Source organism: Urocampus carinirostris, chromosome 3, assembly GCF_059441175.1.
Source record: "Urocampus carinirostris isolate Australia breed hairy pipefish chromosome 3, RoL_Ucar_1.0, whole genome shotgun sequence".
NCBI classification, from domain to species: Eukaryota; Metazoa; Chordata; class Actinopteri; order Syngnathiformes; family Syngnathidae; genus Urocampus; species Urocampus carinirostris.
Window position 1 is genome coordinate 35,870,125 of NC_142351.1, and position 15,200 is coordinate 35,885,324.

Consider the following 15,200-nt stretch of genomic DNA (forward strand, 5'->3'; position numbering starts at 1 on the left):
CACGAGGGAAACAACTCTTGGGTATATCTGATGATGAATTGGACTTTGAAGGACATTACATGAATACATTGTAAACGTTATGCTGTTATTGTGTTCATAGTCTACGTTACAAATGAATTATTTCATCATGGCCGTATTTATTCAATGATGTTTGTCACTTACAATGCTTAGTTTGAGGTGAGAATGAGTGTGCAAAGTTTAATACTGGTTTTCAATCAAAAATTGAGGGTGCGTGTTATACACAAATAAGTATGTCATATATAATCCTGACCCACCGTCATTTTTTATCACTGGCAAGGATGATACATTGATTCTATAACCATTTTGGCTCTGTTATTTTAGCACAGGGTCATGTAATTTGCTAAAAAAAATGCATCAAAATCTAATGAGAAGGCATCACTAACATGGTGTGTCTCTTCCTCCTCCACTAGCAGCCGCTCTCGCATCCGACCCCAACGTTCTGAGCAAGTACCGGGCCGGATTCAACGAGTGCATGAACGAAGTGACTCGCTTTCTGTCGACTTCGGAGGGAGTGAACGTGGAAGTGAGGTCCAGGCTGCTGTCCCACCTGTCGGGCTGCATGAGCCAGATGATGGCCGTCACCTACTCGCAGCAGCCCCCTTCCCAGCAAGCCCACCTGGCCCAGCCATTGCACGTCCAGCTGCCTTCCACCCTTCCCGTCGCCCCCGGCATGGTCTCCAAACTCAGTCCGACCGAGGCCGCCTCGCCCAAAGTGTTCGGCGGCTTCCAGCTTGTGCCGGCGTCTGACGGGCAGTTTGCGTTTTTGATCTCCAACCCGACGTTTGCCGCAGCCTCGGCGCCCGTCATTCCGCTTTATGCCAATGCCGGACTGCCCGTGGCGCTCAACGGGCCCTCGGCACCTTCACCCGTGCACGGAATGACCGCCTTTTCCGGGGGATCCCAAGCGGTCAGCCCAGTAGGAGTGAGTCCTGGTCCTGACAGTGGCGAGGTGGTGTGGCGGCCCTGGTAGCGTTGGAACTTAAACTTGTTTTTCACTGGACTGTTAAAGTTTGAATCCAGGCCTGCAAATGTTACCAGCATGGAGCCTGGACTTTCCTGTTACGCCACCCTAAAAATTCAAGTGGCGTTTTGTTTTGTTTCGTTTTATGGAACACAAACCTTAGATTATCATTTATGACCAGTTCCTGTCGGATGTTGGTAATAAATACCCTGTACATGCAGATGTGTTGATTTATAGGATTTTTACTATAAAGTACTTTTTATAAAAAGGTTTAGTTTTGTATGAAGTTGTTCTTGTTTCCTATACCAAAGCTGTTTTATATTAATCTGTTTGTTAACAAAAAGATGATGTTCTCCCAGTGTTTGAATAAATAATGTTGCAAATGTAGTGAGTGTACAGTCCTTTTTTCTAACCGCAGTACATAATGCACACACAACTCTTGTTAAAAGTCAAAATATCCAATACTACAGAGTGTTTCAAAAAATTGATATTCATTATGATGTAAATATCACACAAAGTGCACGAGAAGGCAAACTAAATTGAAAAGTAATAAGGTTGAAGATCACAAGCTTTATTACCCCAAATCTGGAGAAGAAATCCAAAAGCATGTGACTGTGACATGACATTCGACAAGTCGGTATTCCAGCTCCTGCCAAACACGCTGAAGCATATCTTGGGTAACAGTCTCCGGCAGATTGCAATATTTTGTTCTTTTTATCTATGAAAATACATATATCTATTATAATAATTATTGTTTTCAGTGGACATATATTTATTGAAGCACTGTATTTGTAAATTGAAAAGTAAAAGATTTTTACGCGTGAAACATAATCTGTCTCTGGAACATTAAATAAAAAAAAACATGTTCTTGCTTTAAAACAATAAGAGGGAAACTTTGACCAAAACAGAGATCTCATGCGGGTTGGAGCTGTTTAACTACGCACAACGCGGTCTCGCTTCAAAATAAAGCAGCCATAGACTAAAATACTAGTCTCTAGTCAAGAGGCCTTCAGTGACTTGCGTTTCACACACCCCAATTTGATGTAGGAGCACGCGTGGGCTTTCCTCCGTTTCATGATCTCAAAGTGATTTGGTTGCGTGTGTGTTTTTGTTTGCGGTTGACATTTTTATTTTCCTCGTCCGCTTCGATGACAAACTGAATGCCTCCTTTGCAAGCAGCAGCAGTTGGCAGCGCGTGAAGCCCTTCTGCGGTTTTCCTTGCAGCCTGCGCGCCTGAGTCAATAGTTCAGCGATGCCTTTGAGGAGCTGAGGTCGTGAGAACCGAACGAACTAGTCCGCCTGCGGTCGGGCGTGAGGCCAGCCATTAAATCCCCAGCCCGCCGGCAGGCCGCGAACGCAGCAGCGCCTCAGTGGAGAGGTTTGCTGTGTAGTGTCGTCCGCGAACGTAACGGCTTAATGAGCCAACTCTTGGAAGTGACTGATGGGAGCTGGGTCCCAACCGATCAAGAGCCGGTCCCCTTTCAAAACGCTTTTTTCCCCCTCTTGATATTGTTCAAAAGCCTTTTTTTCTCTCCGTGTATTGAGATGTGTAACTGTTACATTTCATTTTCAAACGAGTTTTAAAAACATTTCATAGTTTATTTGTAGTTGAACTAAATTATCAATATTTTAATTTACATTTTGTTGTGTGTTTTTCAAAAATTCTTAGATGGTTGACTTTAAAGTTGCTTGGTATAAAAAGGTTGAAAGTTTAAATGAGTGAAAATTCCACTTGAAAGTGAAAAAAAAATAAATGCTGTCATAAATTAGTAGAATAGTTTATTTAACAACATGTTGATTCATTTTCTGTGTAATGTTAAAATATTATAGGTAATATAATGTTATTCCTTTTTTATTGATATTTTCTTCTATTCCTCTATTTTTTATTGGTTTTTCTTTTGCTTCTTTTCCCCTAGCTTTTTACTTCTTTTTTTCTTTTTTTTTCTTCTTTTTCTTTTTCTTTTTACCTCTTATGCTTCTGGATTCGCCAGCTTTTTATTGTTTTTGTTTTCCTCTATTTCTTTTTTTTCTGATGCTTCTGGTTTCCCTGGCTTTTCACTTGTTGTTGTGTTTTTCTTCTTTTTCTTTTCCTTTCATCCTGGATTTTTTTCCCCTCCTTCTAGCTGTTTACTTCATTATCTTTCCTTCTTTTTTCAATTTTTATTTTTTATTTTATTTCTTCTCTGTTTCCCCCCTAGCTTTTACTTATTTTTTCTTGTGACTTTATTCTCATTTCTTCCCCACAATTCCCTCCCATGTTCTTTTCTTTTTTCCTTTCTTGTTTCTTTTTTCCTTTAGATTTTTTTTTTCAAAATGTATTTTTCTTCTTTGTTCTCTTTTTTATTGTCTTTGTATCCTTTAATTTCTTCCTTCCTCTGTTTTATTGTACACTTTCATCTCATCTCATCTCATTAGCCGTACCGCTTATCCTCAGTAGGGTCGCGGGGGGGCTGGAGCCCATCCCAGCCATCTTCGGGCAGTGGGCAGGGGACACCCTGAACTGGTTGCCAGCCAGTCGCAGTTGTACACTTTATTAACGTTAAATAATATTTGTTTATACAGGTATATGGATTAAAGCAACAAAAAAAGCTGAAGAGCCGTTTGGTAGCTGAAAGAGTCCAATTTTATTGCGCCGAGCAGAAGGAGCCAGTTCTCCAAAAAGTAGTTCCAATCACTAGTTTAGATCGTATATACATTTTCAGGATTAGTTATTTATTAATATTGGGCTCATTGCAACGTTATTATGGGTTGTATTTGAAGTAAAGCAACAAATCTGAAGAGCTGTTAGGCAGCCGAAAGAGCCAACTCTTTTGATTGTACCGAAAAAGACGGCTTCTAAGAGCTGAAATTCCCATCCCTACCCACAAATGGGCCAAACTCTTAGCTATAAATTCATAATTAAAAAGATCGGGTGGGTGGATCTGTTGGTGGTCTCCATCCAAGAGTACAATGTCAAAACAAGATGACAACACTAACGCAGCCTGTCGGTTTTAAATAGTTTGATTGACTCGCAGATTTGAACGAAACAGGCGGGAAAACCCCGCTCCAAAAGTTTGTATGGAGTCTCGAATGTCCCTCGGGGAGGAGGCCGGCACGTCCCAAGGGAGCAGAGGCCATTGTGAGGTTGGAGAGGTCGTCCAAGGAGCCACAATCTATCACTCTCATTAGCGACTCAATGGGGCCGAACGCGCGCAATGCGTCCACGCCGAACGCCCGCCGTCAAATCTCCCTCCAAATGTAACAATTGCCATTGTTGTTTGTGTTTACAGCTAGCACTTGAGCGCTTTTCGTATGCAAGTTACTATGTCACAATGACAAATGCATGCTCTCACGCCCTTGCGCAGGGGTATCCAACCATTTGCATGGCAAGGAAACACATTTTACACAACAGGATCATTCAGAGCACTTAACAGAAGTCATCTAATGTAATAGTACTCATTGTAAGAATTATATTCTGTTAAGTTCAATCACAAACACGAAGTAACTTATTTGCCAAAGGTAACAAGCTATTCTAAGCTCACATTTGTCCATACAATGAGAGCGCGGGAAAAGTTTTGGCATTGACCATTGAAGTGTCTCCACCAATATTATGTGATCACTCAAAAAGGCCGAGGCCCAACCTGCACCTTTGATTGAAAGAACATTCCCCAGCCTTTATTGAACAGGACACCTGGTCTACTATGGATCCAAGGGCCAAGTGGTTCGAGAGCGTTTTCTATTCCGGCCCCGGTGTTGTGGAATGCTCTGCCCCTTGAGATTCGATCTGCAACCTCAGTGGAACTGTTTATATCCAGCCTTCAAACATACTTGCATTCTATAGCTTATGAATGACCTATATTTTATGTTGACAATATCTGTGTATTATTTGTTATTGCAACATCCGTTGCTGCCCGGTCTTCCTGAAAGGGGGATAAACTTATGTGCGGTCCCTTCTCAAGGTTTCTTCAGTTTTCTAATGTTGAGGTTTTGAGTTTTTCCTTGGCTTCATGTAGGTTTAAGAACAGGAGATGGTGTAATAATAGTCTGTAGTTTGCATTAGTCTGTGGTCTGTGCAGCCCTTTGAGACTCCTTGTGATTAGGGTTATACAAGTAAACATGAGTTGACTTGACTTTGCAGTGATACGTAGTCACAGGATATATATATATATATATATACATATATATATCCCCATTAGGGTTGCGGTGGTGCTGGAGCCCATCGCAGCCCTCTTTCGGCAGGCGGCAGGGGACACCCTGAACTGGTTGGATTTGTCATCCATTTTAGGTTATTGAAACACATGCTTCACGTTCTTCGGCGACACGTTTTGATGTGGAAAGTGGAGGCGGCAGGTGGGAATCATTCGCAAAACGCGTTCAAGTTTCAGTCTGTGTGATCCGGCGAGACTTCCTTGCACTTGTTTTCTTGAGAAGCAGCGGTGTAGATGGAAAATGATTGGCAGGCGTAGGGGGTCATTGACGTTTTAAAAAGCTGCTAGAGCTCGGCAAGTACGCTTCAATTCCTTTGCCGTGTGCGACATGTTTGCAGGCAGCGTGCCATAAGGGAACCTAATCCCGGTCTCGCTTCACATTTCCAGTCTTCCTTTGTATTTATAGCTGGACAAGGAAAAAGGGTGGAGGTTATCCCGGGTGGCCCGTGGCACCAAGCCTGCTCAAGTATCACACAGCCCGTGTGCCGCTCGAGCTCTAGACTTTCCCAGCAGTTGCTTTCAAAGCGTGTGTCTGAGGACAGGTTTCGCTTTTCAGCAGCTACTCCGCTTTCAGAACGCGTGGTCCGCAGCCGGGGCGACCGGCTTACAGTCCGGTCAGGAAAATAGAAAGTTCCACATGGCATGGGGTCGTCTTTGAGAATGATAGGTTTAAGTCTGGCTTTGTTTTATTTATGTATATGGGTCATCTGCAGCATGTGCAGCTGTTATTTTATTTACTAAAACACAGAACATGACATGCTTGACTTATGACCTCACAGGTAGGACCAATTGAAGTATACTTATATAGCGATTTATAACTAAGACACACAGCAGACAGCAGCCCGCTGTAAAAAATATGTGTCAAAGATGACATGTTGAGCTACTTCCCTGTGTTTTTTAAACCCAATCCAAAAGTTTGAAACAAAAGTCATTTTCTTTAAAAGGAAAAAACCCGAATGGCAACACATCCATCATAATATTGTTTAATTCTGTACATTGCAAGTGATGCCATACACATTATATGATGTGACTGTGTACAAAACAGGCCTACTCAAAATTTCAAAAGAAGCAAAGCAGGTTCTTGCCCAGGAAGTGGTTCCCCGACGACCCAGGCGTTTGAAGGATCCGGGAACTGTGAACATTGCTGAAACCGCTTGACCAAGCCTTATACAAATGTTTGAGTAACTCCAGATTATTGTCTTCCTTACAAAAATGCATAATTAAGTTCATGGTTCATGGATACCCATAGAGTCATCAGGGCACCACTTCCTGTGGTGTGTCTCGGGGAAGTACAGCCTGGTGTCGCTTATTCCTCTTTAAGTTGTTTTTTTTAAATTTTTTAATAAGGGTTTGTTCCCCCACATGAAATAGTACTATGTTCCGTGGTTACCAGTAGCAGGACAAGCCTCCTGATCTGATTCTGATCCAGCACCGTCATCATTGGGTTGCAGTTCTTTTTCAGCGCCATACCGCTCTTCAGAGATGAGCCAGACCTCAAAATTGAAGGGGCAGCAGTGTGTGACAATCCTGATATCAGGGGGAAACCTTTTTTGGTCTGAAACAAAGAGTATTAGATTATGCAATAAGCATTGCATCACAGTGATGACGTTACCATTTCATATAATTTTGCATCAATATTTAAATATTTATGTATTTAAACCAATACATATCTAGATGGATTCAAAAATGACTTGGTTCCTTCAAAAGTAAATAAGTGCAGGTAAATAAAAAAATATTTAGTATCGATAAATTGTGGAGCATTGTACCTTTAAGCGTTCCCCTTCCCTTCAAAAACATGCTTAAGTTCATCGCGGATCGATGCATCCATTAACTGTTCCACATCGATTTGGACAGGAAGAAAGTTTCATTTGCAAATATTGAACTGAATTGTATTTTTCATTTCGTTCATTCTCTTCTAAAACAATATAAATATATATATATATATATATATATATATATATATATATATATATATATATATATATATATATATATATATATATATATATATATGTATATATATATATAGGGCACTTTATATAAAGTACACCACATTGACATGTGATTGAGCTCATTAAAATGTGAAAAGCCAAAGTGCCCTCTTCGAGCAACAGTCAAGTCAAGTCACATTTACTTGTATATTCTCAGAAGAAAAATGACCAAAAAACACATATTGAAGAACTAGACTTGAGAAGGTTCAACCATAGCTGGCCTCTGGTGAGGACACATTCTAAGCCTGTGCTGTTAATCTAGTTTGGTTAATAGCCACACCTAAGGAGGCAATGTTCCTATCGAGCTATCCCTGAAGGCTTCCCACACGGCAGCTGGAGCGAGCTTGGATTCCAAACACTTGCAGGGGATTTTCATAGAACCACAGAAACACTATCAAATGTCTCCGGAAATGTGTTTGTTTCACATCTGGCTAAAAGAGTGTTTTTCAACCTGAGTGCCGAGGCACACTAGTGTTTCGTGTGTCGCAGGAAATTCCCCTTTTTTATCTTGGTAATAAAAAGCATGTCATTGTTCAGTATATTTGCTGTTTTATCAGTGATCAGCTGAGGAACATCCATCCAAATCAGTAGGTGGCAACAGATTAACATTTTTTTTCCTTTTTATAAACTGATTATTAGCACATGAGGTAGTACAGATGCTCCCCTACTTACGAACATTTGGGTAACGAACAACAGTACATACGAACATTTTTTTTGGGCTGTCAAAAAATACCTGGACATTGCTGTAAGTTAGATTTAATATAGTGCAGCTTTTTCAGAGTACAGTTGTAGTGCTTCTTTCCGCCGCTACCGGCATGTAGCGTTGTGAGGGCTCACCTGGCATCCACTGGCTTCCTCTTCCTGTCCTAGTTCGCATGTAAACACACTGTACTGTATCTCCAGCGTGCTAAAAACTTTGGCATCTTTATTGTTTAAGCACACGTTCATCCATTAGATATGTCTGGCGTAAAGTGTAAAGAAGAGGCAAGCCATTTCATTTGAAATCAAACTGGAATAAGGAAGCTTGATGCGGTTGAGAAAATGGTTGGATCGCTTTTTTTCGGCTACTATCTACGACGGAAGAGGAAGTTGCCTAACTCTTGGAGCCCATCTTCCAAAAGTAAGTTAAACTTCACTTTATTTATCTCTATAGAGCATATTATTGTATTAAATGTTTATTTTTCAGTACAAAACAATACAGATTACTTGTACAGGCCTTAAACATACTTGTATAAACATTAAACATGCAAAATATAGCACTGAAGCAATTTACGAACAAATTAAACTTACGAACGATCGTCCGGAACGTATCTTGTTTGTAACTAGGGGAGCGTTTGTACTGGCAAATATATATAAATATAACTTGATTTACTCGTGCCCGCCACCTCTTTGAGATTTCTTGTGAGGATTTGCAAATAAACATGACTTGACTTAACTTCACTTCTGACCTGTGTCTTCATTGCAGCTTCTGTCAAGCTCCTTCATGGTGCGAGTGCAAGTGTCATGATTACCGATGTGAATCACCTAAACCCGCCCCTTTGGCGCCAATTGCCTCGGACTCTGATTGGCTCCCTGTCCCTACTTAAACCTTCTCCTATCTGTCTCCTGTTGTCAGTCGATCTGCGAATCTCTGTTTTTACACGGCAAGCCATTTTTCGACCCTGACTCACGCCTGTCCCGTTTTTTGCTCCTGTTTGTCTCCTGTCTGCTACGACCTGTTTTGATTTCAACCAAGTCTGCTCTCCCGTCCCGAATTACGATCCGTTGTTGATTCAGACCACGTCTGTTCTCCCGTCCCAGCTTACCACTCGTTTGTGACCCCGACCACGTCTTGCTCTCCCAGTCCGGGCTACCGACCAGTTTACCAGCCCTGACACCGCCATCGGTTGCTACGGAAGATCCACTTCCGTGTTCGGATCACAAGCCGAGTACGAGAGCGAACACCGGATCGTGGGCGCACCCCTTCCACGTTCCTTCAATAAAACTTGAGGTAAGCGTTACGCGAGTGGGTCCTGTTTCGGTTATGGTCTTGACAGCAAGTACGCACATTTATTATTCTTTTTTATCATTTCTTTTTTTAATAATTCATTTTGTTTGATGAAGTTGTTCAAGATTGAAAGTAAAAGTAATAAAATGAATCAAATGTAGTGAAAATCATGCACATAAATCTGCTGATTTTTAATTATTTTATTTTCTCATTTAACAAAAAAAAAACATGAGAAAAAGAGTAAAGGTTCGTACATAATAAAACATTTTTCGTTCCACTGGCAGAAGTTTGTCGCAGATTTTAAGTTAAATGTATAGTAAAACTTGAGATTGAAGATAAAAATATAGTAAAATTCAAAACTGCTGTTGTATTATTTACCAAAATAATCACCTGTATAACCTCTTGAGCCACGATGACCACAAATGACCAGAAAAACGCAATACCGTCAGCTTAGGCAACATGATAATTCAAGATAAAAAACATACAAATGAAAGAAACTTGTGGCTTAAATTATTTTTTAAACATATTCGTCGGAGGGTGTGCCTTGACAATTTATAATGGCTCAAAATAGGTTCAGAAACACTGGGCTAAAATATGGCTGCTAAAGCATTTTTCTTGTTTTGTTTTCTGTAAAAAATTTACAGGTAGACAGGTGCATATGCACCGTTGTGGCAGTCCATCACACCTAATCCATCACATTGTGTTCCACCAGATGGTAACGGAGAGTGCGAGCACTGTATTTTGTAGATAAATCCTGTCACATGAGGGAAGTACAATAAAATTTTGCTTTCCTGCACAGCCATCCCGGAACAAAGCAGATGGTGACAGTTGTGCTGTCTCTTTAGCATTTTGCCTGGATGGTTCGGAGGCGTTGGGGGAAGGAGTTTACACGGGCTCTCAAACAGGATGTCCTGGTTACTGGTCCCATCACGTAGATTTTCTTTTGTCCTTGTGCATGTGTGTGCGTGTGAACATTTGGGATAGATTTGAAACAGATGTGACCAGGTTTGGATTTATCTTCATCCTTCTTTTTAATCTCAAAACTCATCCTTTCCCCTAACATTTCCACACACTGACTGGAGCCGAAGTAGTTCCTATCCAACTACAATATGTGTTTTATTACGTAACAGCAGCTTACGAGATGTTTCATGAAAAGTGTTTGGAAAATTACACAGACCGTACGTGAAAGTCATGTAATGAAACCGGCTTTTTCTTTCTTTGTCCTGCTATTTTTTTTCATACCCTGGGAAGGTAAACACTCTTTGTGTGTGCCGGTGTTGTTCTTGTAGCAACTGTTGAACAGTGTATGCCCCACTTGTGGTTTCATTGCCCGGATTGTCATGCAGGAGACGAGTGTCAATAAGTGGATGGGTCCTCGCTAAACAAATGTGGCCAAAGAATAAGTGGGAATGCAGCTGGGTACACATACGCACACAACTTTAAAGACATATAATTAAAATTCAATACCAGTACAACTACTCTGGAGTTTACATCCTAAATGCTTCAACAGCATCTAATAATACGGATTTTTACAAGCGTTGATGGGTTTCACTTTGAAAGCCTATTAATAATCTATATTTTTGAAAGACTCTGATATTTACTCCTTCTAAAACTTAATTTTAATTCACGTGATCTTGTATCAGAACAATTGTGCCAATATGTCACGTTCCTATTACAATAAAATGAGATTTTAATGACATTAATTGTTCTTTGCTGTTACTTTAAATTTTCACTTTTCTTAAATTCCAAAAATTGTCACCTTTAAACCAGAGGTGTCCAAATTTTTCAGAAAGCGGGCCAGGTTTGTTAAGCTGAAAATGTGTGAGGGCAGACTATCCTGGCATTCTTTGTAGGGTCTGAAATAAATTCACCTCCCATGAATGGTTTGCAGTGCTTGGCGGTCAGCGTCACGACCTCGTAGTTTGCCTTTGTAGCATTTTGCCTTGACTCGCAGGGTCCCGTGAAATAACGCTGCTGTGCAGTTAAAACAGTTTCCAGTTACTTCACCCTTTCACAGCATCCGTTTCCCGTTAGTTTTTTGTTGTTGGCATTTTTCGTCTGGCAGTACCTCTTAACATAATGTTCTTCAAAAACAGACACGGTCTCTTGTCAAATTAAGCAGACGCAGTTGGAGATTTTGTGAAAAATTACTCCAATTTCCACATGTCCTGAAAGCAGCCACCCTCACAGTCAACTTGCGTTTTTAAATTTACAGTCACCAAGTTGAAAATGGGATGGCCTAAAATTCTAACAGAAAGCCAAGGACAAGGTGGCCAAGAGACAACTGACATCATGTGGTAAAATTTTGAATTCTCTTTTATTTAGTCCAAATTTATTATTTACTGCAGTTAACATTACTGGCGGGCCACACATTATTATTTTATGGCAGAGGCTGTGCGCCGGTAGAAATTTGACCACAGGTCTTAATTGGCCCCCATGCCGGACTTTGGGCAGGCTTCCTTCAGACATTTCAGTCTTTTACTTCTCAAGGTTTCTTAAATTTCATCAAATTGAGTTTTTTCCCCCTTGTAGGTTTTAAATAAGGGGATGTTCCCCTCAAAATTATGCCGATTAAAGGTACAGTGTATATTATTCGACCTCTCTATGTCGCTGTTTGGTTTATGCAACCAAAACGAATGCTAAAAATCACATTGAAAAATGCAAACTACGGGCACTCAAAGTGACTAAAATGCACCATTATACTTAGATCATTTAATTGGTAGTTCATGTATTTTTGTTCATTATTTAAGGCATTAATGTTTTTCTCCAATTATTATTTTCTTTTTTTTTTACCACTGGGAATGGCTAAGTACACAATTACTAGTTAGGAAAAGTCATTTTTCGGTCAATATACTTTTATGAAATTGAGTACACATCTAACTATTTTAAATGGAAATTGGAAATTTTATTTTTTAACAAGCTGCGACCAATGGGATTTAGGCCTGACACCAGCTAAACTGTAAAAGTAATCACATTTATTATTAGCCTAAAATTCGATAAAATGAATTACATAAAACCTTTTTCTTTCAGTAAGTGTAACAGAGCAAAATGTTTCATAATACAAATTCTGATAAAAAAGGGAGTTGGAAGCAAAAATCCTGGTAGATCACTCCACCCATATACCTAAGGGTAAGAAATACTCTTGGCTGATCATTATCAATCTATTAACTAGTAAATGAAAAAGGGACTGAATGCCTGATGAGTTTATCTCGGTTTTAATATTGGAAACATGCAAAGGAGATTTCATGGGATGCCATTTCCTTATTTTGACTATTATCGGGCACGGTTGTTCGTTGTTTTGACTATTACACCATAGTCGCTATCGCCAATCATGTTGCTGTTCTTTGATAACCACACCCCTTAAGGCTGATCTGGGGCTTAGGGCAGGGCTTTAGAACGTGGATGGAGTGCTCTTATCTGAAGGCTTCTATTCCTTGCAAGTTCAAAATCCATTCATGTCCTCTCTCCTTATTTTGAGTTTCTACTAATATTTAAACTTAACAGAGCCAACGTTTTGTCATTTCGATTTTTAAATCTTTTGTTGACAGTCATTCTTTCCTAGCAGTGTCGTCCCTGAATGTTTGGAGCGTCCATAACAGGGAACGTCTCTATATTGGTGTGCACCCAAGAGGGTCACCCCCCTGCCGTGTGGCCGTGCGCTGACTGAAAGACCTGCTGCGTCCAAACAATGACTGATATTTGCAGCTCCTTCAACTGTATAAAGCCAAAGTGGGACGGCTCCCTTTAAGCCCGAGCGAGAGTATTGATCACTCGGCAAAGATCCTTTATCCTCGCTTTTTCTCCCATGCTATTTTCTCGCCTGCCAATCAATACATCTTTGTGTCGATTTGTACCCATTGACAAATCGCTCTGCACCATCGTCTTTGTAAGGCTGTCAATCAACCGGAAGGCGTCCCCTTATTGGAACGTCATTGGATGCAAATGTTCACATTCTGTCTTTGAGAGTCAATCTGGGCACTGCTTTCATAACCGCTTTCAGTCTTGTCATTTCTTTATACAGCTAAGAAAAATACTTAAAGAAAGTCATTTTCGTAGTTGGGGACCCGAATGCAAGAAATCAGTAACAAGAAGTCAAGATAATACTTAAAAAGTAAGGGGTTAATAAACAAAAACGAGGAAAAGATGATTAAAAAAATCATTAAGTATCAAAACAAGACACAAAATGTCCATAAGGAGACGTAACATAGACTATGGCAGATACGCAACTTGACATAACATGACACAACACATGACAATGCCATACTTGCCAACACTAGCACATTACACTATCGTTTTTTGCCTCTTAAAAACGTCTACCTCTTTTTTTCTATATATATGTATATATATATATATATATATATATATATATATATATATATATATATATATATATATATATACAATGCTTTTGCACACTTAAACAACAACAAAAGATTTTGACTCGAGACTGGTGTCTATACCTGCTTTATTTTGAGGGACATTGTGTAATATTGACTAGATGTCACCGTATTGTGTAGTGCAACCAAAAACAAGTGCTACAAAGCACAAGCTTAAGTACAAATTACTCCAAACCTCACCATTTTTATTTTTTTTTCTTGTCCGGCCTTTCACAAGATTTTGGGGTTTTAGGGGCACCATTAGCCGTAAGATAGGGCACAATCATATTGATTCCTTATGGTTGTTAAGTAAAATAAACATATATGTATTTTTGCTTATTATTCAAATTGATATAAATTTTTAAATACTTTTGTTTCTTACCACTAGGAGGCGCTAAATAATACACAATATTCCTTTAAACACTTTAATAACTGTATTTTTAGTTGTATAATTTTTTAAATAAACAATTTGAATTAGTAATATCGAAGCACTTTGTACTCATCTCATCTCATCTCATCAGCTGCACCGCTTATCCTCAGTAGGGTCGCAGGGGTGCTGGAGCCCATCCCAGCAATCATCAGGCAGTGGGCAGGGGACACCCTGAACTGGTTGCCAGTCAATCGCAGGGCACACGGGGACAGACAACTCACTCGCTTAGTCACACCTAGGAACAATTTGGACCGGCCAATTCTCCTGAAATGCATGTCTTTGGAATGTGGGAGGAAACCGGAGTGCCCGGAGGAAGCCCACGCAAGCACGGGGAGAACATACTGTTCATCTAAAAAAGTAGATGTTGCTATGCAGTTATACAGTATGCCCCATGTTTCCGATTGCATTGGTCACTTCTATCAACATATCAATTTTTTGGGCCGTGTGGGTCTTTATTCAGTTGCTGCAGTTTTTCACAATTGTGTAAAACGTGAAGCTCTAATTTTGGTTTAAAAATCAGTATGAAATTAGGTGTTGTATGCTCAATTTTTGCAGTTGGATTCAATGGGAATCAAACATGGGTTGCACTAGGCAGCGTGCAGAATCTTAACCACTGACATATTGTGGTTATATGATCTTTTCTCATTATCACACTATTTTTATTCAAAGTACCAAAGACAAATGGTACTATGGCTAAAAATAGTGTGATAATGAGACAGTTTAATGCCTTTTTGTATGTCACATAGTGGTCCAATAATACTGCGTGCTTGCTGCCTGATTAATCTGCAAAAGCTCCTGTATAACGCACAGCCAAACTTTGAGGGTTTTTTGGGGTGGGGGGAAGCGGTAGGTTTCAGTCCTCATATTGTGTTCATACCCTTCCATTGAATGGGAAATTATTTTCCATTCATGCGAGTTTGAGGTGTCCATACAGCGGACTGGCGGCTGGGATACATAGGTCATATGCAGAAGAACCTGTCACCTCGAGATCAAGACTACATTTGGACTATTGTACGTCGGGCGTCCAGCTTACAAATCATCTCCGCCCGGGTGGCCGACAACTTTTTCGAGAAAAAAAAAATCGTTTTTGTTTTTTTTTCCAAATAAAATGTTTGCTTTATTCTGATTTTGAAATCTTCATTCGGTTTGGAAATTTCGGAATTTCGATTTGTTTGGCTATTTGCATATTTGGCAGCCAATCAGAAGCCTGCATCGAATATCTTTGTGCTTCCGGACTCTCCCGAGCG

At 40.1% G+C, this 15,200-nt stretch overlaps 1 protein-coding gene across 2 annotated transcripts in view; it reads left to right on the forward strand.

Moving 5' to 3' along the window:
* hes4 (hes family bHLH transcription factor 4) overlaps positions 1–1,369 on the forward strand; it is a 2,753-nt gene extending 1,384 nt beyond the window's left edge. The window contains exon 4 of one of the 2 annotated variants that reach the window (XM_088329979.1): positions 432–1,369. In XM_088329979.1, coding sequence (XP_088186105.1) covers positions 432–991 — 560 coding nt within the window. In that variant the 3' untranslated portion in view covers positions 992–1,369. The remainder of the gene's footprint in view (positions 1–431) is intronic. The other variant, XM_088329980.1, reaches the window with a different exon arrangement.
* The last annotated feature ends 13,831 nt before the right edge of the window (positions 1,370–15,200 follow it).